The sequence below is a fragment of the Anabrus simplex genome, chromosome 1 (genome assembly GCF_040414725.1).
Source record: "Anabrus simplex isolate iqAnaSimp1 chromosome 1, ASM4041472v1, whole genome shotgun sequence".
Classification (NCBI taxonomy): Eukaryota; Metazoa; Arthropoda; class Insecta; order Orthoptera; family Tettigoniidae; genus Anabrus; species Anabrus simplex.
In genome coordinates this window covers 780,292,776-780,319,406 of record NC_090265.1, presented here as the reverse complement: position 1 = coordinate 780,319,406, position 26,631 = coordinate 780,292,776, and the positions used below count along the sequence as shown (strand labels likewise).

At 37.0% G+C, this 26,631-nt stretch overlaps 1 protein-coding gene across 1 annotated transcript in view; it reads left to right on the top strand.

Moving 5' to 3' along the window:
• The window catches only part of Mcm3 (minichromosome maintenance 3), a 154,641-nt gene that overhangs the window by 82,719 nt on the left and 45,291 nt on the right, over nt 1-26,631 (top strand). The window contains exons 8-9 of the mRNA XM_068225217.1: nt 6,964-7,128; nt 14,725-14,923. Coding sequence (XP_068081318.1) covers nt 6,964-7,128; nt 14,725-14,923 — 364 coding nt within the window. The remainder of the gene's footprint in view (nt 1-6,963; nt 7,129-14,724; nt 14,924-26,631) is intronic.

The window sequence follows — 26,631 nt, the reverse complement described above, 5'->3', positions numbered from 1 at the left end:
AAAATCGTGAAAATCTACTATTTACAAAGACCCATGCTACAAAGCAACCACTCAAATGAATACAACTTGTACGCCAGGTGATAACAACTTGCTTGAATGTGATGTTCTAATACATCCATAACAAACAAACCCCATGGCACTACAGCCCTTGAAGGGCCTTGGCCTACCAAGCGACCGCTGCTCAGCCCGCAGGCCGTTATTCTTAGCTTTCTAGACCGTCAGATAGCTCCTCAATTCTAATCACGTAGGCTGAGTGGACCTCCAACCAGCCCTCAGGTCCAGGTAAAAATCCCTGACCTGGCCGGGAATCGAACCCGGGGCCTCCGGGTGAGAGGCAGGCACACTACCCCTACTCCACGGGGCCGGCTTTCTAATACATCCATGTCAGTGTTATTTAATGTCGAAGACCTCCTATCGGTGATTATCCATTCAAAATATTCAATATCTGCACCGCATCACACCACAAATTAATATCTTTATGGTCGTACATCTATCTCACACTTATGACCTTCGGAAATGTTACACGAAAAACATTAATAACAACGTTACTGCGTGTCTATCTCTGGATTCTCTTAACTTTGCATGATGAACACTTAAATCCATTCCTCAATCCTAGATTCATTGAAAATCTCGAAGATAACTTAATACACTTTCGTAATACCTATTCTCAACAAATCATTTACTATAATAACTTAATTTCACCATCTAAACACTTATCGACGACCCTATCATTTGTCATACACCATACTTTCAAGCGCACCATGCCTACTCGCAATTATTTATCCCAAGAAATTCACAAGCATCTTATCCGAAGAACTATTATCATCATTACAAAATATGTCACAATCATCGCGGCAGTAATCTCACGAAACACTTGCAACTGTACAACGTACGCGTGTACAAAAATTATCACATAAGACCTTCTTAAAATAGACATTAAAAGCATATCACCTTACAAAAATATCTACGCAGTTCTAGTATGATTCAAAATTATGAAGAAAGCATCTCTTTATATTCATGATAATTATGGAAAAATCCCAGGTAGTTTACAATAAAATGCGTATTCCACAAGTTGAACATTGCACGGGACAAAAGACTTCAATATCTCCACATTAAACTGAGCTGCCATTACGAATATCACTGGGTGTTTGCGATGATCACATTAGGTCACTCAAGCTATTTCAATTAATATCACCTCATGATAAAATGAAATAAAATCTACTCTACTACTGTGCGTGCTACAAGATAGAATAAAGAAAGATGATATCTTGGGTACTTATCATTGAAGATCACATAACACTGCTCTCATCTCTCCATTTCATTGGTCTCCTCCTGTCATTCACTCTAGCATCATTCCGGGCCTGTCAGGACACTTCGTTACGCCCACAATCTTCCATCATTGTGAACAAACAGACCTGAAACTTGTATGGACAGAATTAGTACAATGATATTTCACTATTAGCCCAAAACACTTGCCTTGTTTTAATAACAAATATTAAGTTTTGTTATTTTTTACAATATTAGATCTTCCTAATATGTCTTTCAATGTGTTTTCTTTAAATTCTACAACTCTAAATAGCTTCTTTATAATGCGTGTTAAATAGCTCTTATGTCGACCTCCAATCTCAGTTTGTAGTTTTTTTTTTTACAATCCAATTGTTTATAAAAACAAAAGTCCATTAAAAATTGTTACATTAATAATATTAGTCTGCGTTTCATGTTTTCTGCTAAGTTCGTTTGTTTATAATTTCTTTTCCATATGTTTTTTACATTTGAGGAATAAAGTCTGTGATAACGTCATCTCTTCTAATTAGAAAGTTATACAAAGGAATATTTCACCATATATTTGTCTTCATGGTGTATACAATCGATTATCTCTTCAGCGCCTTCTTGATCATTGAACTTATAACGTTAAATCATAGCCTCCGCCGCATGTTATTGCTGGACCTAAATGTCACATTGTAGACTTGCTTCTTCCTGCTGCCGAAAATGTAAACTTTACTTACTAGCCTTTACTTACATATATTAAACGACATTTCATGACTGTAAGCATCCGATGACCACGGGGTTCTGAGCTTATGAATCTCAGTCCTCATTTTGTATCCATCCAATTTCTTATTTAAATAAGCAAGTTATTCCGGCTATCAGACACAATTAGACGTATGATGACTGGACCTGTAGCTGCTGGACATATTTTTTCCGAGTAATTTCCGTTGATCTCTTCCTTAGCATAACCTTCAATGGCTCTACAACGGACCCACATGTCATTGAACGGTTATACACTCTGTCCAGTTTAATTCTAGTAAAAAAGTCGTAAACAGGACTCCAGTGTGACATTATTCAAAGTTTACTGTCTTTTGTATGGTATATATTACTAGACTGCAATGAAAACACTCTTACTAAACAGAACACATTAAGTTATCCGCATGTACCGAAGGCCAGTTGCCGGTGCAATGGAACTCGCAGAACAAAGTGGTTATGACAGAACACTCCAGCACATGGTGGAACACTGCCGGTATCGACAGTCACTTAGTGGGCAAAGGGGCAGTGCATAGTAGCGCTTCTGACGGGATAGAGAGACATTATCTCGGCCTCGCTTGAAAATATTTTGGAACAACTGATGCTCCATGTTCCAGAACAACGGAACATAACTGTGCACTGGCACAGTGCGCCAAAACAGGGACATTGTGCCCAACCCTAAAGTGAAGTACAGAAAGGCCCTGGTTCAGAGAGCTATTTCTTTCCTCGAAAGAAATTGAATATAGTCCAAGCCATGCATATGTTTGTATCAGCATGGAAATTATTCACAACAGACACTATTCAAAACTGCTTTGGCCATGCAGGTTTTGGTGCCATTTAGAAGATTTCAATGAAGTTGATGCTACTGATGACATTGGGGAAGATTGAGGGGTTGTATCAAAGGACTCGAGTGCCAAAACATTCAAAGAATTTGATACTTGTGATGATGATATCGTAATCTCAGTACCAAGATGGATGTTGGAGTCCTCGTGATGGTGCAAAATGACAACTACTCCAGAAGAAGAAGAAGAAGAAGAGGATTCAGCAGAACCTACTTTTGAGGCAGCAGTGGAGCGACTGGATATTGTCCACCGATACTTCTCCTTCTCCCCCTCTGGGTGGGGGCGGTAGAATAACACCCACCGTATCCCCTGCCTGTCGTAAGAGGCAACTAAAAGGGGCCCAGGGGCTCTGAACTTTGGAGCATGCGTTGGCGACCACGGGGCTCTCAGCTGAGTCCTGGCATTGCTTCCACTTACTTGTGCCAGGCTCCTCACGTTCATCTATCCTATCAGACCTCCCTTGGTCAACTCTTGTTCTTTTCCGACCCCGACGCTATTAGGTTTGCGAGGGCTAGGGAGTCTTTCATTTTCACTCCCTTCGTGGCCCTTGTCTTCCTTTGGCCGATACCTTAATTTTTCGAAGTGTCGGACCCCTTCCATTTTTTCTCTCCGATTAGTGTTATACAGAGGATGGTTGCCCAGTTGTACTTCCTCTTAAAACAATAATCACCATCACCTTCTTCTCCTTCTACGTTGATGAAGACCTCATCAACAGTTTCAACCAAACTGGTGGAAAACTTCTTTCCATGACACATCTGGGCAAGAGGAAGCAAACTACTGCACTAGACTATTTCAGAAAGTGAAGGTTAATATGCTTATTCTCATGGTTCTCATGGCTTATTTTTCACAAATCTCTTTAAAATTATATTAGGCCTCTGCTCCTTCAAGTTAAAATTGCAAGTCAGTAATACCTATTTCTCTCTTCCTTGCTGCAGGTTGTGCAGGTGGTCCACTAAGGAATTTGTTACCCTGTTGTTCTGTAAATATTTTGTTATTCTTGTGCTAATTTGACTTTTTGGTATTACTTAACATGTTCATTAATTATTTCTTGACATTACATTAGTTAAAAACATGAATGAATTATTATTTCTTGTGATATATAACCTTTTATCTTTGAAATCCCTTTTTAAGGAAAAAAATATCAAATACTCATGAAATTTGTTAAAAAGGGGGTTCTACTGTATATGTTTTGTTCTATACAGTCAAAACTGGTTAGGACGTTTTTGTGGGGACCAAAAAAGATTTCATAAAGAGCGAACGTGCTAAAAAATTAAAAACCAGTACGCTGTTAAATTTAAGGTTAGGTTTGAACTTAAAAATAATTATGATGAAAATAAAATGGAGACCTAATATATTTTAAAAACACTAACATAGCAAAACACCAAAGAAAGACGTTCTTAGGGAACTACGTTGCTTACAATTATGCTCAATGTTATTGTAGTAATGTCAAACATCTGGGCGATTTGCACACGATTCATGTGTGAATCAGCATCCGCTTTCTCAATAAACTAATTTTTCATCCTTTGCAAAATGTCTAGCTTTCTTCTTTTCCATAACTAAATGTCCTGCAAACCACTACGCATAAGTACAGTAGTCTAATTTATGTACGTTGTTGCACAATTCACTTACGAACATTAAATTAAGCGCCAACATATCTGTTGTATACTAACGTACAGTAGGCTTAATCTACGTATGTTGTTACGCAATGCACTTACGAACATTAAATTAAGCAACACGTTACACGAGCTACTGTTGCGTGATCCAAATAAACAAACGCCCACATCGAAGACTGGTTTGAGACTGACGCTCCCTACAGCTGTAGGCTGACGTGCTAAGGCCTTGAAATTAAGCTCTCTGCCAAATCCTCACCCAGGTCAGTTGTTGCTGCCGCATCGTGCATGCAGCATGGCCGGGAACGCTAATTAATTTTTTTTCTGGTGGGAATTACGGACATACTAAAGATAATTGGACATGGACTGGGACTTTGGAATAATGATGTAATAACCTGGAAAACACACTAGAAAAGGACGTCTTAACCAGTTTTGACTATATATAGTATTGCATGATGATGTCTGAGAAGTGTAAAGTTCTATGGACAAAAATAAAAATTGAAATTGAAAAATTCTCTGTGATGCTTTCATTAACATTTACTCTGTAAAAAGTACCATCATAGTATACACAGGTGATAGTATCTCATTTGGTATACCAATCGCAAGCATGACCTTCCACATAAAGTTCCTTTTGATGTTTCACTGTATAAGGTAATATTCTTATAGCCAATCAAAACTATTTCATAATGAAATTAAATTATGGTTTCCTTCTAGAAACCTTTTTTTTGATATAAAGGCCAAAGGCAGGCATTTATAAAAGTGGAGGCACATGCTTCCCCTAATGCACTGTCACTACATTGTCCTACATATGAGGCTTGCAGTGTTGTCTCAACGGCGCACTAGCTACCAGCGTCTTGGAAAGGTGTAGCAATCCAACTAATGATCCCACTGCTACACTGGGACGAAACACTGGTAATTTCACAATTGAAAAAGCCTAAAGAGCTTAAATGTTTTTGATGTTCTTGTTTAAGCATTCGTGTTTGTATTGTTGTTCTTTTATAAAGCCCTAGGATGCAAATAACAGTACATGGATATAACACAAACAGATCAAGGAAGCGTGTGGATACTCAGAGATTCCGAAGTAGGTACATAAAAGTCACAACCTTTAAGCAAGTGTATTTTAAACCAGCAAAATACAAATATGAAAGAAAAAAAAAAAAACAGATGACCGACAAGTTCCAGAGAATGAATAAAAACAACCTGATTTAAAACCTAAAAAGGCAAAAGAACTCTGACCCTAAAAAGACACAAGAAGTTGGATAACAAACCAGAATGTCTTTCGAAATATTAAACATCAAGAACACAATCTAACAAAGTTGAACAAGTTACAACACCTGAAAGAGAAAAGAATCCTATAGAATAATAGGAAAGGAGGGACACAGGCAGGAATGGGAAGCGAAGGATTCGTCTGGCAAAGCAATAACTCAGAATAAAAGGAGGTCTATCACCACTTGCTGAAAAAGGACATCAGGTATTGATAGAAAATAATGCGCAGAAAGTTCCAGCTGTCAGTCATGACAATGTTTCAATTTCCAAAAACTTTACATAAAAATTTCAATCGCAGCACTCGCAGCCATTTCACGGGCAAAGGCCATTATATAATACCTTAAGTAGAGGCTAGTTATAAGAGCCTGATGGGCTATGAAAATGTAAGTCCTGGAAAATTAATTGCTCACCGAATGTCTACCTGTGAAGTCCAATAATAAAGATGGAAATAGCTTGTTACGAGCACTCAACATAACTGGATTTTCAGCCCTCCACACACACACACACACACACACACACTCTCTCTCTCTCTCTCTCTCTCTCTCTCTCTCTCTCTCTCTCATCGAATCTTGACTGGGGAATAAGTGGGAAGGTCTCGGTTTATATAGGGCATGTGGAAGGTGCTGGAAGTATGCACAGTTTGTTCGAGAAAGTATGCAGATGACGTAGCACCGACGCATTGATGACACATTCAGCAGGTGATAGGAAGCTTGCAGCGTCCAGTTGTATGACTGCCAGCAATTCGTGATGTTGGTCAATTGGAACAATGTGAAGAGTTGACGAAAAAAGTAAATGATGTAGAATCTTGAATAAACTTTTGGGGGAATGTTATATGTTTGCAATTGTTCAAGGGTTTCTTCATTGTGTATTACTTTTGATTAGCTCCATGAATAATTTAATATTAAAACAACTTAACATAGTTCAGTAAAATATAAAAGAGACACTGTAAATCCACAGTAATTAAAAATCGTTAAATCAGACAAAAATTGAAATAAAATTTACAATACAAAGCTATTCTAATTAAAAGGTGTTGAATCAAACTAAAATTGAAATTAAGTCAAAGTGGGGACCTGCCTTATGTCCTTTATTTTTTCTCGTACAGTTTTGTTGGTCTTGTCATGGCTCTTGTAATTTGTGTACCATGCTGATCTCTAGTGAAAACTATTGCACAGTTCTATGACCTAGGGTATTGTCATGACTTTTATGGTTACTGGTTCTCCCTTCAGGGACATCAACATCTTGCTGGTTGGTGACCCAAGTGTTGCCAAGTCTCAGCTACTACGATACGTGTTGTGTACAGCTCCGAGGGCTATAACTACCACTGGAAGAGGGTCTTCAGGAGTAGGTCTCACAGCTGCTGTCACTACTGATCAAGAGACAGGGGAAAGAAGGTAATGATTTTTCTTTCTTTGTTAAATGTAATGTAGAAATCCACTAGAAAACCACCTATTGCAAGTTATCAAAGTCTGTATTTAAGATTTTCTATCTGAACTTGAGTATTCTTTTTAGTTGCTACCTGTGTGTTTGACAAATTTTTGTCAGTACTTTATTACAGGTGGGCTTTTGAGGATGGTGGCTGATTTTTCTCAAACTGTTAAGACTGTTCTGTATGAATTATACAGATTTTTTGTTACTTGTTTGTTGGAAATCATCCCCCTGAATAAATTGTGCTACTTGCCTGTGGATCTGTTCCAGCTCCATACACTACAGTTAAACAGGGAAACAGATTATCAGTAGAAACTACAATGCAGCGACTATATGGACCGATGGGAGGCTGGTTTTGATTTCCCACAACCTGAACAGTGTGTGAACCGACCATGGACAATGTGAATTTTTTTGCTTCATAACTGATGTGTGAGATCTCTTCTCTGTGACTGTGATACACATAAGCAAACAGTACGGCTCATTTTCACCGAATGTATAGTACTCTGCAAACATTACCACCCTATTCCCTTTTTTATGGCTCATCATCCGGTCCGGTAGCAGGATTCTTGAGCCGCTGGGCAACTGAGTGGTCCGAGCCCCTAAATCCTGGTGTACCTTACCCCATCCCCCGCACTTTATTTAGACCAGAACTTGCAGGTTATTTTACAAAGGCTCCAATAGCCACGCCTAATGCTAGGCCCGCCCAATCCAATTCATGTAACGCCTCTCGAGCAACAATACGGATGCACGATTTGAAACTCACGCCCCCATCCCCACAACGCTCCACCCCTCCGCTACAGCATCAATGCTGCACTAGGAGTAGCAAGCTTAGCCATTCAGACACAACCAGAACAATTGGTCCCAGCTAACATCGACAAGACAAGTATGTTAGGCATAGATATCAAGGATAATTTAATAAAAAACCACCTATTCAATACTTTCCACGTTTAATGTGGTTATTATCTACATGATTTTATGTAGACTTATTTAGGTTAGGTACATGTCTCACCCATTATTTTGGGCATCTTCAGCCTGTATACAACCTTTAGGTCAAGGTTTGGGACCTTTTTAACCAATATAAACATACCAATATATACAATATATACAAACATTAATGAACTCTTAAGATGGGTAACATAAGTTAATACAGTTAAGTTTTTTGGTCCTAATCTATCTTAATTTGAAAAATGTCCGAAACTAAAATGGATCTTCTTTTTGGTAAAGAGGATTACATACCGGGGTTTGTGACCCCTATATCATATCGTGTTCTTGACGTACCGTGTCTGTTGACAGGATGTGTCGTCAACAATAAGTGGAGTTTTGAACTGATTTTTGATTGTACTGTAGGTTGGTCAAGATTGAAAATATAAATTTAAATTAAATGTGTTTTAACTTGGCAGTTCTATTCTGGTTAACTTAAAATGTTCAAAAATGAAATGAAATGTATCTTCTTTTTTATCATAAGTCTTGAGAAAGGGTGATATTAAAACTGGGGCTTATTTGACCCACGATTTTCATTTTCATGTTCTTGATGTAACTAATATTTAAATGTGTTGTCATGCACAAGTGGAGTTTTAAAAAACCGATTGTTGTAGGTAGACTGGTCAAGAACGTTGTTGTGAATGAAACGGTTAGCGTCTTGACTTTGGGTCTCATGTAACGTCAAGAATTGACAAGAGTACAATATTAAGCTGTTTCCTAGTTTTAGGCTGCTGCTTAATTGAGAAGGAACATCCTAGACACTTGATACAGTCTTGTATGAATATTGTTCCCGTTGATGTGTTGCTTGGTCTTTGGGAGGGATCTTAAGAATATTTGTTCAATTCATACTAGATGGACCTGTCTGTTCCGGCAGCGCCTGTCTTATCAACATTTCTACTCCTGGAGTTGAGAACTGGAGCAAGTGTGTGGAAGCAAAGACAGAACATAGGTGTAAGGGGGGTGGGGGGGGAGCTTGAGGAATGAGGTGATGAGGGGAAGGTGTTTAAGGAGGTTCTGGAGAGCAATGTGGTGGGGGCTTTGAAAAGGTGGAACCCTTAAATATAATTTACCTTTGTGACTCTCAGTTCATTACGGAACAACTATGAAGTTTTTAACTTTGAACGGATAAGGGGTTTGCACGCGTGAATGACAGTGGAGAGCTGGGCTGCTTCAGTACGCCACGAGTGAGCAAGAGTTGCACACGTCTGTTGTGCTACCAATCATTATCAAATTTGTCGCCAAAGAGGGGACCAAACCTTCCGAAATTTTGAGATGGCTCTGCTCACAGTTTGGGGAGAAACACTTTCGCAGACTCGAGTGTATGAGTGGGGCTAAAAATTTTGTGGCAGGAAGAGAAGCTGTGGAAAATTAACCTCATGAAAGGAGACCGCAGACAAGCATCACTGCAGACTGTAGACAACATTGTTGCCATTCTTGACATTATTGGTGAAGATCGACGAATAAAAATTTTGCAATTGTTTTAGCCGTAGGAATAAGTTACGGAAGTGTCCAAACCATCGTCATATGAACTCTATTTCAGAAAATTGTCTGCCAGGTGGGTTCCTCGACTCCTCGGCCAAGATTAAAAAGCTTTACACCAGGAAGTTTGTCAAAGTCTCCTGCGTCGCTACGAGGAGGAAGGAGAGGATTTCTTGCATCGTATTGTGACTTGTGATGAAACTTGGGTGCATCATTACACCCCAGAGTCAAAGAAAGTAAGAAAGGGGTTTACAAAGGTGAAGTAAATTTAAGGGTTCCACCTTTTCAGTACAATACAAATCTGTTGCACAGTATTATGTTACGATATGTTTATTGTGGTACTGGTTTCGGCACATTTTTTAATGTCATCATCAACCTATCACATAAACCAAGCAAGAGGACAAAAATATTTACAACAGTGAAGAGACGAAACAGGTCTGGTCAAGGCCAAAACATGCCCATCTGCTGGTAAGGTGCTTGCAACCGTTTTCTGGGACTCCGTAGGCATTTTGTTGGTGGATTTTCTTTATAAACAAAGGACAATTAATGTAGCCTATTACTGTCACATTTTGGATGAAGCAAAAGTTGCGTATCGCAACAAGCGACACCCGCAACCGATACAAAAGTCATTCTTCTCCTTAATGATGCAGGGCTACATACAGCCGCTTTAAATGCGGGAAAAAGTGGAGGAAAGTCTCTGGACACCTCTGGAACACCCTCTGTACAGTCCAGATTTATTGCCCTAAGACTTACCTGATTATCAGGTACTGCGGCAGAGTTTGCACAAAAAATTGGTGCAATATATTTATCGATGCAAATGTGGTGTATTTGTGGTGTTAATTTAGTACAAAAGAGGCAATGCATGCACTGAATGAACACCATGTAAAAATGCACCAAAACAGCACCATAATTACACCACATCTATTTTCACATTAACCCCTTGACTACGAATTTGATTTGCTGCACCATAACACTAAATACTTATTTAAAAGGGATACTGTAAAACAGAATGACCCATGCGACAAAGATCATGACATAAACCATACAATTCACTACATAAATCACTGAAATTTTGTGAACATGTTTAAAAATAACCTTTTCATTACTTAACATTGATGTAGTGAGTCTTGAAGCAAGAAGGAAGGTTTAAAGGTACTTCACATTTCTCACATTCCCAGGTTGTTTCGCTGCATTTTCCTTGTGGAGTACAAATTTTGCAGGCCTTAGCTGGATGAGACTTCTTTGCTGTGGGAGGAATATGTCTTGGGAAATGTGCCCACGTCTTTGCCTGCAGTCTGGCTGGACAATCACCATTCAAAACCCTTCCTCTTCCTTTATAATCAGGCAGTGTTATAGACTGAATAATCTGATCTGCCAAGTCCAAGCGAAACTCTGTGAACTTCTGTGCTTTTTTGTACAATATCTTGAAATGTATGACACACATGTTTAGTAGAGCGATATCAAACATGTAGAAGAAAATCTTTTTGTAGCCTTTCATAAATTTCCTCATCGGAAAGCAGGCAAGTAGTTGATCCTGCCTGTCCACCCGTCTCATTCCCTTATTGTATTCGAGAACCATTTTTGGCTTCTTGATAGTTTCTCCTTCTGCTGCTTTATCCTTGCTATTTCCTCTCTTCCTTTCTGTTTTCCCTGTGTCCACGATTTCAAGACTTGCATGCTTTGAAGATAACATGTAAACATCCTTGCGGTCATGCCATTTGATAGATAGCAAATCATGACTTGACCTTCTGTCTGCTTTATCTATCTTCAGTTGTTTCTTCACTAAATCCTTGGGCATCATCTTTATGTTTTTTCTTACAGTATTTGTGTTCCTATCATGTTCATGAACAGCTTAGGTGACGAATACCAATTATCTAAGAACAGGGCATATCCCTTGTCCAAGATAGGCTCTGCCAACTCCAGGACTACACTTTCACTTGCAGTCATCCCACTTCCCATAACTAAGTCATTGCCAGTATAAATTTTAAATTTTACACAATAGCCTGAATTTGATTTGCATAATTTATAAAACTTTATCCCAAATATAGCATGCTTGGAAGGATTGAACTGAACTAAAGTTATGTTAAAATGAGATTCCCACCTTCCAATACTTGTCAGTTTCTTATAGCTAGTTTATTATTTACATAACATAACCCAGCTTAATCTCAAAGTATAATACTAAATAGAACATGTTTCGTTCCAATTATGGAACATCTTCAGCTAAAAGATTTACAAAAATTGACGACATATAAAACACTTGTGATGATTATGATGATGATGATCATCATCATCAGTTTTCCACTCCAGTTGCCTGGGTGTGGTTTATGAGCTCTCTCCACTTCTGTCTGTCCATGTACCACTCTTCTCTCAAGACGACATCCCAGCTGACTCCTCTTGTTCTTATGTCCTCTTTCACTTTGTCCAGCCATCCGTTCCTAGGTCCTCCTACCAGTCGTTTTCCGGCCACGACTATGTGTAGCCATTGTTTTATTGTTTTGCTGTCCTTCCATCGTCCATTCGTTTGACATGGCCAAACTATTTCAAATGGGCCCTTGTCACTTTTTCATTCAGGGATGGGTACACACCAGCTTCCTCTCTTATTCTTTCATTCCTTACCCTGTCCCTTTTTGTCTTCTGTACCATAGTTCGTAGGAACTTCATTTCTGCGGCTTGTAGTTTGCTATCCACTTGTTGGGTTGTTGTGCAGGTTTCTATGCCATATGTTGTCATGGGGGTGAAGTATGATTGGAATAGAATCTGCTTTGATCTTAAGGGAACTTGTTCGTTCCAGAGGAGGTTCCGAACTTGATGGTAAAACTGAGCTGATTTTTTTATTCAAGTTAACGAATAAGGGGTCTTCTTTTAAGGCTGGAGAAGTATATGCTTGTTGAATCTTGAAGGTAAAATTAATAATATAAAAATTGCCTTAAAATGTGATTTTCGGTGGAACTCTTGAAAACAACCGTAGTTGAAGTTGAATTTAAAGTTTAAATTCCCGTTACACAATTGAAATTGTAATATTCTTAAATGCAGTACTGCACTAGACTAATTTGATGCTGCTCTATCGACTGGGCACATAAAATTGTACTTTAAATAATATTTCCTTTTCAGTGGGAAGCAAAACGTTTTGCATTGACATTGGACGTCGCATGATATACTTGATAAGTATTCCTTGTTTGGTCTGGCTTTACAAAAACACTAGAGAAAAGGCATCTGAACAACTCTCAACCCGATGAGTGCTACGCCCGTCTATAGGCGTTGCACAAGAACTTTAAATTTTTTAGTGTCCCGGTTCATTCTCGAGTGCTGATTCGGTCTCTGGCATGTTCTGCCATCTGTTTGGCATTATGTAGAACTAATCACGGCTTATAGCTTTGGGAAGTAACTTACAGAGCTTTTTGTACAGGTCTGTGGAGCTCATCTGTGATGTAAACAAGCATGGTGGAACAACAAGCTAGTTGCTCTCGGAGCGATGTTATTTCAGATCAAAGAATCTTTCAGTTATTAACCCCAGCGGAAAGTGATGATTTTATTTAATTTTTTAGTGATTTTGAAAGTGAGAGTGATACAGAATGTGCTAAAAATATTGTGAGAAAGTAACAGAGCCTCGTCCTAAATGAAAGAAGAAAAACACTGCGAGTTCAAAAGCTATTTCATCACTATTTTTGTGGCGGACGGATTACTTTTCCCCACCAGATTTTCAAGTAACTGTGGCATACTCTGGGAGCCAAGTAGTGTTTGATAACCCCAAAATTGATTTTTTTCTGCCAGTGGAGTTGTTGCAGCTGGTTGTTTATGAAACAAATCGGTATCACAAACAACTGATGGAAAACATTAAGCTGTCACCACATTCCAGGTATTTTAAAATATCAACTTATATACTTGTAAGGAGTTACATGTCTTAGTTGGCTACTGATTTTAGAAAATAATTTTATTTTGGGCTATTTTCTTTGTATAAAGATGGGCACAAAAAGTATAATTTTGTTTTCTCTCGAAATAGTATTGAAGAACTCAAGAAAATTGCTGCAAAAATTGGACTGCAAATCTCGTTTGAAAAGACTGAAATGATGCCGACCTTAAAATTCAAACACCAGCCATTCACCTCAACGTTGGCAAACAGATTAAGATTGTGAATAAGTTCCAATATCTTGGGGAAATTATAACCTGGAACACAAAAGAGAAAACATCGACCGACAGCAGGACATCTAAACTGAGAACAGCACAGCGAATCACCTGGCCAACTTATTAAAAAATTCTCTCTCCATAATGCTAAATTTTGACAATACGGTTGTATAACCCGAAGCAACTTATGCTAGTGAAACTCTTCAGGTTGAACACTAAATCAACAACCGATAAATTACAGAAAGTAGATACAAGAATCATCAGGATGATCATCAATGAGAAACACCAAGCTGTATTACCTAACGAAGTGGTATATTGTGAAAGCGAATCAATAATAGATGGAATGCAGAAAAAGGAGAATTGCCTTTTTTGTCATACATTCAGACTGCCAGAAACCCAACTAGTGAAGCAGTTATTTAGTTACTTTTGGAAAAACAAAACAAAGAACACTTGGTTCACAGAGATCATAAATGATTTAGAAGAATTAAATTCATCAATGCTACAAATTGAAGGCAGAGAAGAGAATTCTAAGGAATAAACACTTGCGATTCGAACTCATAACATTTGAACGAAGGACGTACCCCATTACAGACAAACATAGGGCAGTCTGGGCCGACAGGATGGAGAAGTTTTGGAAGAAGCTTAAAAGCTGACTCTATTTAATACTATTATACTTTAATGATTAAAGTGGTACAGTGTAAAATATATACAACATAAATGTAGGATTTTTCGTTTGCATTTTGATTTATAAAGAACCAACATTTATAAACATTTTAAGCTAACTGCTAAGTTAAAAATTGAGGCTTCTACAATTTTTTTACATACGAAAGAAAAAACTCAGCACTGAAATACCAAACAGTCAAGTGGTAACTCAGTACTTAAAAGGTTAAGTGAGACACCCAATATAGCACTAACATCATATCTTTGTTCACTTCTCTCTGTATGTTCTCAACAATCAGTTTTATTTATTTTTAATTCAGGCTCGAGGCAGGTGCAATGGTGCTGGCCGATAGAGGAGTGGTGTGTATAGACGAGTTCGATAAAATGTCGGACATGGACAGAACAGCCATCCACGAGGTGATGGAACAAGGCCGAGTGACTATAGCCAAAGCTGGCATTCATGCTCATCTGAATGCTAGGTGTTCCGTGTTGGCTGCAGCAAACCCTGTGTACGGAAGGGTAAGTGTTCGTCTTTGTGTCTGTAATAATAATTTTTATTTCCAAAATCCTCCTCCACTTGAAGGCTGGCTAAAATGGTACATTAAACAATTTCATTAAAAAACTAAAAGTAAAAATTAATCGAACATATTAATGGCTAGGAACATCCACCTTAAATGTAAACATACATCTTTATTTTGATTATTCTAAATAGTTTCTAACTAAATATTTGCCTGGGAGATATTGCAAGTGATTTTACAGCCTTTACATTCATTACAGCTTCAGATAGTAATCATTCAGCTGGGTGTACAAATCATAGGGTATGAATTTCATTATTGCCTGTATTGACATTTGGTCACTATCAAAGTGTTGGGAAAGGTCCACTTGTATAGTATCTTATATACAGTAGAACCTCGATAATTCAAAATCGGTTAATTCAAAATCCCACGTAATTCGAAGAAGCTCTCGTTCCCGGAAACATGAGATACAGTTTTGCATGTTATTTAAATTGTTTAATTCGAAATACGGATAATTCGTAATTCGAAGTACAATGTCGGCCCCATTACCGAAATTGACTTTTAATTCAAAACTGCCTTTACATTTTAAAACAATAGTATGTTACAGAGTAATGTCAACTCGAAATTTATCCGTGTCATAATAGAACGCGTGTTCCGGAACGTGGAGGCGTAGCTTTCCGCACTTACACTCACTTCGGTGGGTCTACAGTGGGCTTCATGATTGCCAAGTTGAATGAAATCGGAATTCTTTTGTATTCAACCTTTTCAGGAACGCCGTAATATCACGCAACGGGCAGTGTGCAGGAAAACAGAATGCGCGAACACTGGCGATGCCGATAGTTGACGAAAAAAGCGTGGCTCATATAATAAATTCGTAGGCACCAAACAATACTGTCATTGCCGATGAAAAAGCATTGCTTTATTTTAATGCGAGCCTAAACGGTCTTATGGTTTTAAAGGAGAAAGTGCCAGCCGAGGAATCGTACAAGGGTCGGGGATGGGGGTCATTGTAGTGCGTTGCAATTGCAATGCACATGGAAGCGAGAAACTTTATCCCCTCGTCATAGAAAAGTTCGATAAGCTACGTTTTAAGGGCGCCGGGCACTTTCCATCCTAGTACAAAGCATCTAAAAATGCAAACAGTACAGATGTCCAAAAAATAATGCATTTGCACAGGGGAACCAGCATATTTTATCCTCGTCTTTGAATTGTGTGATTTTTTTCTTTCGTTGTGTGAGGTTATGTTTGTTAGTGATTTATCCAAGTGCATTATTTGAACATTGTAAATGCACCTTGTTGGATACATTTTGGAAATAGTTTTTCTATGGCATTGGAAAGGTTTAAACTGTGAATCGAGGTGATTGCATGTATTAATAGGTCTTAGAATACTTTGTGACGCGGCAAGTGTTTACATTTCTGAAGTACGAGAAAAGTGCCATGGCGGGAAATCGTACAAGGATAGAGTCATAGGAAAGTTTCATTTTAAGGGCATCGGGTACTTTCTGTGTAAATACAAGGCATCTAAAATGCATACAGTATAGTACTCCAATGAATAAAGCACTTGCACATGGGAGCCAGCATAGATTTCTCCACGTCTTTGAATCGTGCTTTTTTTTTTTTTTTTTTTATCTTTCTTTCGTTGCGTGAGGTTATATTTGCAAGTGCATTATTTGAATACTGTAAATGCACCTTTTTGGATACATTTTGGAAATACAGTAGTTCTTTTTTCATGGCATTTGAAAGGTATAAACTGTGAATCAAGGTTAACTGCATGCAGTAACGGGCTTAGAATATTTCGTAACGCAGCAAGGGTTGGTACTTCTGAATTGCAAATTGGCAGTTAATTTGAAATCACGTAATTCGAAGTCCGATTTTTGAGTCCCAACGACTTTGAATTAACGAGGTTTTACTGTAATTGGTACTAGTTTTGACCCTGCTACATTAGGTCATCTTCAGCCATGATCAAATAGGAAACACATGTATACATACAACCACCAATAAAAAATTAGAAATTGGTATGTTTTAAGTAAAATCTAAATCTAAAACGGTGATGAAATGTCAGACTACACGTTTAAAATTGAAACTAAAATGACACATTGGAACTGTCGTGACTGGTGTTGAACTGTTTCAATGTCCTTATAATAACCAAGTATTCTTGAGTCGATTTTGGAGCTAATATTCATTGTCTGTATAGTGGACCCATTTGATCTTCACATTATGGCTTGTTGAATAGTGTATGTGAGTAGCAGTTTATATATAGCCTGAAGGGGACATTCACAACTTGAATAAGTGTTCCTTTTCATCAGCTGTAATGATCTATTGTTTAGTTCATTGTGAAGTTATTGTCTGATAGTTTAGCACATTTTCCGTTACTGCAGTATTCTCGGAAAGGGAACGACACAACATGATGCACAAATTCTTTATTCGATTATCTCAGCTTTCAGGTTATTTTCGATTTCTTGCACTTTTTCTTGTAACATTGGCCCACTCACTCATGGTTACTTTGCTCGAACTCATTTGAACCACTCATATACCCCAGTGTTCACTTCTGCAAACAATGACTCCCACTTTTTCATTCCTCGATTCCTATTTTCCTCGCTTTCACTTTCCTGCAGTTTAATTTTTCAGGTAGCTTTTCTCACTGACAGTCCTTTTGCGCTACATTTTGTCTTGTCTCAAGATCAAAACACTAGTGTTGGCTACTGAGTGCATGATTCAAAGTAGTTCATCGTTTCATTCAAGTGTCTGAGTGAATAGAGTCGCAGGAACAGCGAGCTCATGGCACACGATTCAGCCGACTCTGAGCAGGCTGTGCTGAGTGGCACATTCACGGATCAAAGAGACACAACACACACACATGGTTCATAATCGCCACACTGGACATAGGCAGCGAGCTGAACTTCCGCTGCAGCGAGACTTACAGAGCCATGGCACATTGAAAGAATCATACGCTGTAACAAAATTCTGCTCTCAGCTCATTTGAAAATAATTCCCACTTGCATTCACTGTCCTCTTCTTACAGGGAGGTTTAAATAATAATTGGATTTATTTTCTGTGTTAAAAAAGTAGTCAAAACATTATTCCAAAGTAACTAGCAAGTTCGTAGGCTATTAGGTTGTTTATTTGTTAATTTAATGAATCTTTGTATAATAACTTCGTTGACATTCATCAATTAATTCAACTCGGCTATGAGTAATGCTCATGACCCCTAAAAATTATCTGTTTTATATTGGGAAGAACTCCTCAGTATTTTCTCAGTTTATATGTCGCATCATTACACAAGATTTCAATCATCAAACCATCGAGACCATTGGTGTACGTAGACGGTAAGTAAGTGAGCCGTCTGACTCAGTAACTTAACTAAAAAGACGTTGAATCAGAAAACCGTGCCACGAACCGACTACGCTGGCGTGGCAGGGAGAGAGGGGGTCCTAACCGGCTTGCCGGCGGACTTGAGGGAAATAAAATACCTCTCGCGGACCAAACACACAACCCCCTGTGGGTGGGGGACGCAGACGAAGAAGACACCCACGGTATCCCCTGCCTGTCGTAAGAGGCAACTAAAAGGGGCGACCAAGGGATGATCAACTTAGAACCATGAGTCTACTTGTGCTTAGTACCACCATGCCAGGAACTCCATGGGTCGCTTTTACTTGCGCATAGTACCACTATGTTAGGTACCAAATAGGTTTGTGATTAGTAACAATAGAGTACGTTGGCAGCTTCTACAGTACCTCTGATTCGTACCCCTATATGTGCAACACAGTGGGATGAGCGACTCCATGGTTCTGCCTTGCCTATGCTTAGTACCCACTATGTGAGGAACACCCTGGGATAGCGTGGGTCCGTGTGGTTAGTCCACTTTTGTGAGGAACGTCATAGGTTTGCGTTGCCTGCAAATAGCGCCGCAGTGTGCAAAACACCATAGGTCTGTATTCCCTGTGCAAATTTTATTATCTGTGAGTAGCACCATACTGTGTGGAATGCTGCGAGTCTAAGCTACTTTTGATTAGTACCTAACATGACAAATACCATGGCTCTATTTTTCTGACAATAAGTATCATTATGAGAGGCTGATGATTTTGGACCCCTTTGGCCTAAAAGTGCTATCGATTCAGTATTATGCTATAGAAGCAGTCCCTTGGTCAGTAATACTATTGTGTCACGTCAGTTTCTGTGAATGCGAGACATTGCGGGTCGGATCCACTGATTGTTTTAAATTCATTACCATCCATTCATTCTTTGTTCTCACGTTTTGAATTCTGGTCAGTGGAGGATTTTAGAATTTTAATTTGTCATTCCATTTCGTCTCATTACGTAACATTAGGGGCCTATGACCTCGATGTTTGGCCCCTTTAAACAACAAGCATTATTATCATCATCATCAGAAAACCATGAATATAATTAAAGTTCCCTTTGAAATCGTTTAATAAAAGACTAGGCAAACATTTGGTAGCAATAGAGTAAAATAATATATTATTATTGGTCCACCTTTTCAATACAAAATGAAAATTACATAGGGACTAGTTTCGACCTAGTAATAGGTCATCATCAGCCTGAAGTAAATTAAAGCGCAAATATCGAAGAAAAACATAAACAATGTAAACACAAGTACAGTCTTTTTAAAGGTACATACCATGTGGGAATTTGAGCAGAGATATATTAAAAATAATAACTCTTCCAATTGACGAAGCACTGAGCGGAAGTTATGTAAAGTTCGGTGCGCCGTATATTATGAAAGACCACCGTGCACTAAATGATGTAATAAAGAAGAAGAGTAGGTTGAATGCTGGCTTCTTCTTAGCCGTTGTATATTCGAAGAAGATTACGTCGTATTTTATAAGGTATTGAAAGACGTCAAAACACATGGACGTTAGAAAGGCTCTTCATTTTTTGGAACAAGGCAATTGTTGCGCGAGGAGGCTTAGGAAACCAGAGAAGCGCTATATTATGTTAAAAAATTGAGATCCTTAAAAAAGTTCCGTGCGTCGTATAAATTGTGGAAATGGAAATCGAAAAAACTTGGTTCTTAAGCGATAATGTTGTTCATTCAGAGATCAATTGAAAATAAAGAATCGTAACATTGTCTTCCCAAGATGTTTATAAAGTAGAACTAATAGACGATGCGAAGCATGATACTAGGAGAAAGCTCCTCTGCCTCCGGAATCCCGAAGGACGATGGACGTTTCACGAGGCGGAATAACATATATGGAGTTAAATAAAGGTGGATATAAATTCGCAGTTCAATGCGGACCATAAATTTGATTCTGAATAAAAGACAGTAAGATATATATATTTTTTTAAATTTTTATTTATTAGCTGAAGAGAGAAACGGAGGTAGGTAAGGATCAAAGGAATATATTTTTTTGAGGAGGTGAAGGAAGGAAAATAAAGGTATGAGATTTTTATTAGCTGAAGAGAGAAACGGAGGTAGGTAAGGATCAAAGGAAAATTTTAGAGGAGGTGAAGGAAGGAAAATAAAGATATGAGGTTTTTATTTTTTATTAGCTGAAGAGAGAAACGGAGGTAGGTAAGGATCAAAAGGATTTTATTTTTATTTATTTTTTTTTTTTAGCTGAAGAGAGAAACGGAGGTAGGTAAGGATCAAAGGAAAATTTTAGAGGAGGTGAAAGAAGTAAAATAAAGGTATGAGGTGTTTTTTTTTTTTAAGGTGGGGCTGAAGGATGTGGGAATATGGAAGAATGATTAAGAAAAGTAGTAAAAATAGAATGAACAATCGGACCTTTAATATTAGGTTTTGATTGTCTGAAAAGTTGAATTAGCAGGTCAAAAAGAATGTTTGATTTATCGGAAATGTCATTGAGATTGAAATTGGGATTGAAATATTGGTCTAAATTTATAAAGCAATTTTCTGTTATGTTAAGGAGGGGTCCTTTATTCATAATTTTGAGAATTGTCATATCTTGTTTAATGTCAGTAAATTTATGATTATAATCATTCATGTGTTGACCAACTGCAGAAAATTTATTGTGTTTTTGTGCATTGACATGTTCAAGGTATCGTATTTTAAAGCTTCTTCCTGTTTGTCCGATATAAGAAGAATTGCAGCTGTTGCATTTGAACCTATATACACCAGATTTTGAAAAAGGATCAGTTCTATTAATAGATGATGAGTTGTGTAAGACATTAGCGTTATTATTGTTGGTTCTGAAGGAGATTTTAACATCATGTTTTTTAAAAACGTTAGTGACCTTGTAAATATCTTTATTGAACGTGAAGGTAGAAAATGAAGAAATTTTTGGTTTTTCTTTTTTCAGAGTGGTTATAGGACGATGTTTGTATTTATTGATAATACTTTCAATGAAAGAACTATTGTAACCATTGAGTTTAGCGATCATACGGATATTGTTTAATTCTTTTTTAAGATCACATTCAGACATTGGGACTGTATAGGCTCGATGAACCATACTATTATAAGCCGCTCTTTTATGGATTTGTGGATGAGAAGAAACTTGATGAATAGTGGAAGAAGTTTGGGTAGGCTTTCTGAAGATGTTGAATTTTAAGGAATATAGTTGCCTAATGATGGTTAAGTCTAAAAAATTTATTCTTTGTTCAGATTCAGATTCGAGCGTAAATTTTATGTGTGGGTCGATATTATTAAGGTTGATAAGAGTAGAAGCTGCGTCTGTTGTGCTTTCATCTAGAATTACCAAAGTATCATCAACATATCTAGCCCAAAAAAGAATATTAATGAAGTTATTATTATTATCAATTTTAGTATGTTCTAAAAAATCTAAGTAGATTTCAGCTAAGATGCCCGAAGCCGGCGATCCCATGGCCAAACCTTCCTGCTGGTAGATAATACCGTCGAAAGTGAAATAGTTATTGTTTAAAACCAATTTCAGGATAGACATAAAGTCTTGTATTTCTAAAGCACTTAGGTGACTGGTAATCTTCTTCGAATATACAACGGCTAAGAAGAAGCCAGCATTCAACCTACTCTTCTTCTTTATTACATCATTTAGTGCACGGTGGTCTTTTATAATATACGGCGCACCGAACTTTACATAACTTCCGCTCAGTGCTTCGTCAATTGGAAGAGTTATTATTTTTAATATATCTCTGCTCAAATTCCCACATGGTATGTACCTTTAAAAAGACTGTACTTGTGTTTACATTGTTTATGTTTTTCTTCGATATTTGCGCTTTAATTTACTTCAGGCTGATGATGACCTATTACTAGGTCGAAACTAGTCCCTATGTAATTTTCATTTTGTATTGAAAAGGTGGACCAATAATAATATATTATTTTACTCTATTGTAATCACAGTTCAATACGGATCTATCATTATGAAACTTATTTCTTTTAATTACTTAGCCAACCAGGCAAAACGTAAAGCCTATTTATACTTAGGTTTAAAAGTTAAAATAGCCAAATTAGGCAAGGATATAGAGTTTCTTAAACAATGTATTACGTATAATTAGACACCTAATTTTCTCAAAGGCAACTTAAAAAGATTTTGACCTTCACCTCACATTGCTAAGACCCAAATTAAAACGAACAAAATTTGGCTAAAAGAAGAAATTAAATTCCTATACAAGAAAAAATCTTTCTTAAATCATAGATTATATGAAACTCACCTCGTAGCTGCAAATTCACTTTCAAGTGTTCAATGGAATTTATTTCAATCTCTAATTGATAATAGACTTTTCAACATATTAGCTAAGAAACAGACAACCTTGGATAAGAAACTTAGTATACTAAAAGGTTCTAAACCTAATAACACCCTTGCTACTAATAATAGAAATTCCTCTAGCACAACGATTCAATTTCATCCACCAATTATTAATTTATCCAATGTTCCTCTGAATGATGATGATAATTCAATTTTAGCCAAAGGTCCTAATCACAATTGGCCTAATCTTAATAAACTTGACAGCTCTACTACTATGATCTTAGAATCTGAACTAGCCATCAGTAAATTACCTCTCGAAAAACAGGATGAAGTTAGGTTCAAAGTTAAACGTAAAATTAACGACATTGTTAACTCAAGTATGAACCCCAACATCCCTATCGACATTAAAGAATCATTCATTGATCAAAAGCGATTACGCGCTCTCAAAAAGAAGATTTCTGATAATAATCTTATTGTCACTAAGGCCGATAAAGGCAATACCACTGTTATAATGGAAAGAAACAATTATATTAATAAGACTAAAGAATTCTTTTCTGATAGTTCGTTCACTGTTGTTAAAAAAGACCCTGCTCAAAAAATCCAACGCCTTCTTAAACAAACTCTTAAAAACACTTCATTCCTTTTAACTGAACAAGAAAAAACTAAATTTATTAGCATGAATCCAAGTCTTCCAACCGCTAAAGCCCTTCCTAAGATTCACAAACCCGGCATCCCTATCCGCCCGATCATCAATTACAGACCAAGTCCTCTTTATAATGCTTCTCAATTCATTCAAAAGTTTCTAAGAAGATATTATCATTTTTTGTCTAAACAATCTATTAAAAATACTACAGAGTTGATCGAGAATCTTAATAACTTTCATATCCAACCTAACCATTCCCTTCACTCTTTTGACGTTGTTAATATGTATCCTAGTATTCAAACCTCTAAATTATACCCTATAATTGAAAACAATTTAGGCAAATACAGTCACCTAAGTGCTTTAGAAATACAAGACTTTATGTCTATCCTGAAATTGGTTTTAAACAATAACTATTTCACTTTCGACGGTATTATCTACCAGCAGGAAGGTTTGGCCATGGGATCGCCGGCTTCGGGCATCTTAGCTGAAATCTACTTAGATTTTTTAGAACATACTAAAATTGATAATAATAATAACTTCATTAATATTCTTTTTTGGGCTAGATATGTTGATGATACTTTGGTAATTCTAGATGAAAGCACAACAGACGCAGCTTCTACTCTTATCAACCTTAATAATATCGACCCACACATAAAATTTACGCTCGAATCTGAATCTGAACAAAGAATAAATTTTTTAGACTTAACCATCATTAGGCAACTATATTCCTTAAAATTCAACATCTTCAGAAAGCCTACCCAAACTTCTTCCACTATTCATCAAGTTTCTTCTCATCCACAAATCCATAAAAGAGCGGCTTATAATAGTATGGTTCATCGAGCCTATACAGTCCCAATGTCTGAATGTGATCTTAAAAAAGAATTAAACAATATCCGTATGATCGCTAAACTCAATGGTTACAATAGTTCTTTCATTGAAAGTATTATCAATAAATACAAACATCGTCCTATAACCACTCTGAAAAAAGAAAAACCAAAAATTTCTTCATTTTCTACCTTCACGTTCAATAAAGATATTTACAAGGTCACTAACGTTTTTAAAAAACATGATGTTAAAATCTCCTTCAGAACCAACAATAATAACGCTAATGTCTTACACAACTCATCATCTATTAATAGAACTGATCCTTTTTCAAAATCTGGTGTATATAGGTTCAAATGCAACAGCTGCAATTCTTCTTATATCGGACAAACAGGAAGAAGCTTTAAAATACGATACCTTGAACATGTCAATGCCCAAAAACACAATAAATTTTCTGCAGTTGGTCAACACATGAATGATTATAATCATAAATTTACTGACATTAAACAAGATATGACAATTCTCAAAATTATGAATAAAGGACCCCTCCTTAACATAACAGAAAATTGCTTTATAAATTTAGACCAATATTTCAATCCCATTTTCAATCTCAATGACATTTCCGATAAATCAAACATTCTTTTTGACCTGCTAATTCAACTTTTCAGACAATCAAAACCTAATATTAAAGGTCCGATTGTTCATTCTATTTTTACTACTTTTCTTAATCATTCTTCCATATTCCCACATCCTTCAGCCCCACCTAAAAAAAAAAAATCCTTTTGATCCTTACCTACCTCCGTTTCTCTCTTCAGCTAATAAAAAATAAAAACCTCATACCTTTATTTTCCTTCCTTCACCTCCTCTAAAATTTTCCTTTGATCCTTACCTACCTCCGTTTCTCTCTTCAGCTAATAAAAAAAAAATCTCATACCTTTATTTTCATTCCTTCACCTCCTCAAAAAAATATATTCCTTTGATCCTTACCTACCTCCGTTTCTCTCTTCAGCTAATAAATAAAAATTTAAAAAAATATATATATCTTACTGTCTTTTATTCAGAATCAAATTTATGGTCCGCATTGAACTGCGAATTTATATCCACCTTTATTTAACTCCATATATGTTATTGCGCCTCGTGAAACGTCCATCGTCCTTCGGGATTCCGGAGGCAGAGGAGCTTTCTCCTAGTATCATGCTTCGCATCGTCTATTAGTTCTACTTTATAAACATCTTGGGAAGACAATGTTACGATTCTTTATTTTCAATTGATCTCTGAATGAACAACATTATCGTTTAAGAACCAAGTTTTTTCGATTTCCATTTCCACAATTTATACGACGCACGGAACTTTTTTAAGGATCTCTATTTTTTAACATAATATAGTGCTTCTCTGGTTTCCTAAGCCTCCTCGCGCAACAATTGCCTTGTTCCAAAAAATGAAGAGCCTTTCCAACATCCATGTGTTTTGACGTCTTTCAATACCTTATAAAATACGACGTAATCTTCTTCGAATATACAACGGCTAAGAAGAAGCCAGCATTCAACCTACTCTTCTTCTTTATTACATCATTTAGTTCACGGTGGTCTTTTATAATATACGGCGCACCGAACTTTACATAACTTCCGCTCAGTGCTTCGTCAATTGGAAGAGTTATTATTTTTAATATATCTGCTCAAATTCCCACATGGTATGTACCTTTAAAAAGACTGTACTTGTGTTTACATTGTTTATGTTTTTCTTCGATATTTGCGCTTTAATTTACTTCAGGCTGATGATGACCTATTACTAGGTCGAAACTAGTCCCTATGTAATTTTCATTTTGTATTGAAAAGGTGGACCAATAATAATATATTATTTTACTCTATTGTAATCACAGTTCAATACGGATCTATCATTATGAAACTTATTTCTTTTAAACATTTGGTAGGGAATTTGCCACCTAGGCAACAGCACCAATTGCAGATCATTGATAATTGTGTATGTAGATATTGCACCCTACGGGTCAGGGTAACCACAGTATTTTCCCAACTAGTCAGTTACATATCTCAGGGTATTCATGCCTCCAGAAAAATGGTTAATATTTCTGTTTTGGTTTAACGTGTGTTCGAAGAGAAAGTAACGGCATCACACGCGGTTCAGAATTACGTAATCCAACGCTCAGTAGTGGATTTTGCGAACATAAACATCAGTCAACCTTTTCGAAAAAACACATCCACATAATGAGAACCTTACTCACTAAGTACAACTACTGATTACCATTATAAATGAAAACTCATTCCATTCTATAAAAATTAATCAAGAAACACATTTATTAAACTATCAAGATTCGCGAAAGAAATGGTTAATCTCAAATATTGCTCATAATCTTCCAATTATCAACCTAATAAACAAATATTTTAATTACTGAATCATATATTCTAGGTCAGCGCTGCCTTACTCCTAAAATAAGTATCATATCTTAACATTCTGGGTCGCGTATTTCTGAAATGAATTATTGCTTTGTTTCATCTTCCTAATAGAATTTACATCGGGTCACTTAAGTATATATTACATCAAAGTCTTCAGATCACGGTCAAAATTCGGTGTATCAATAAATTATTCCAT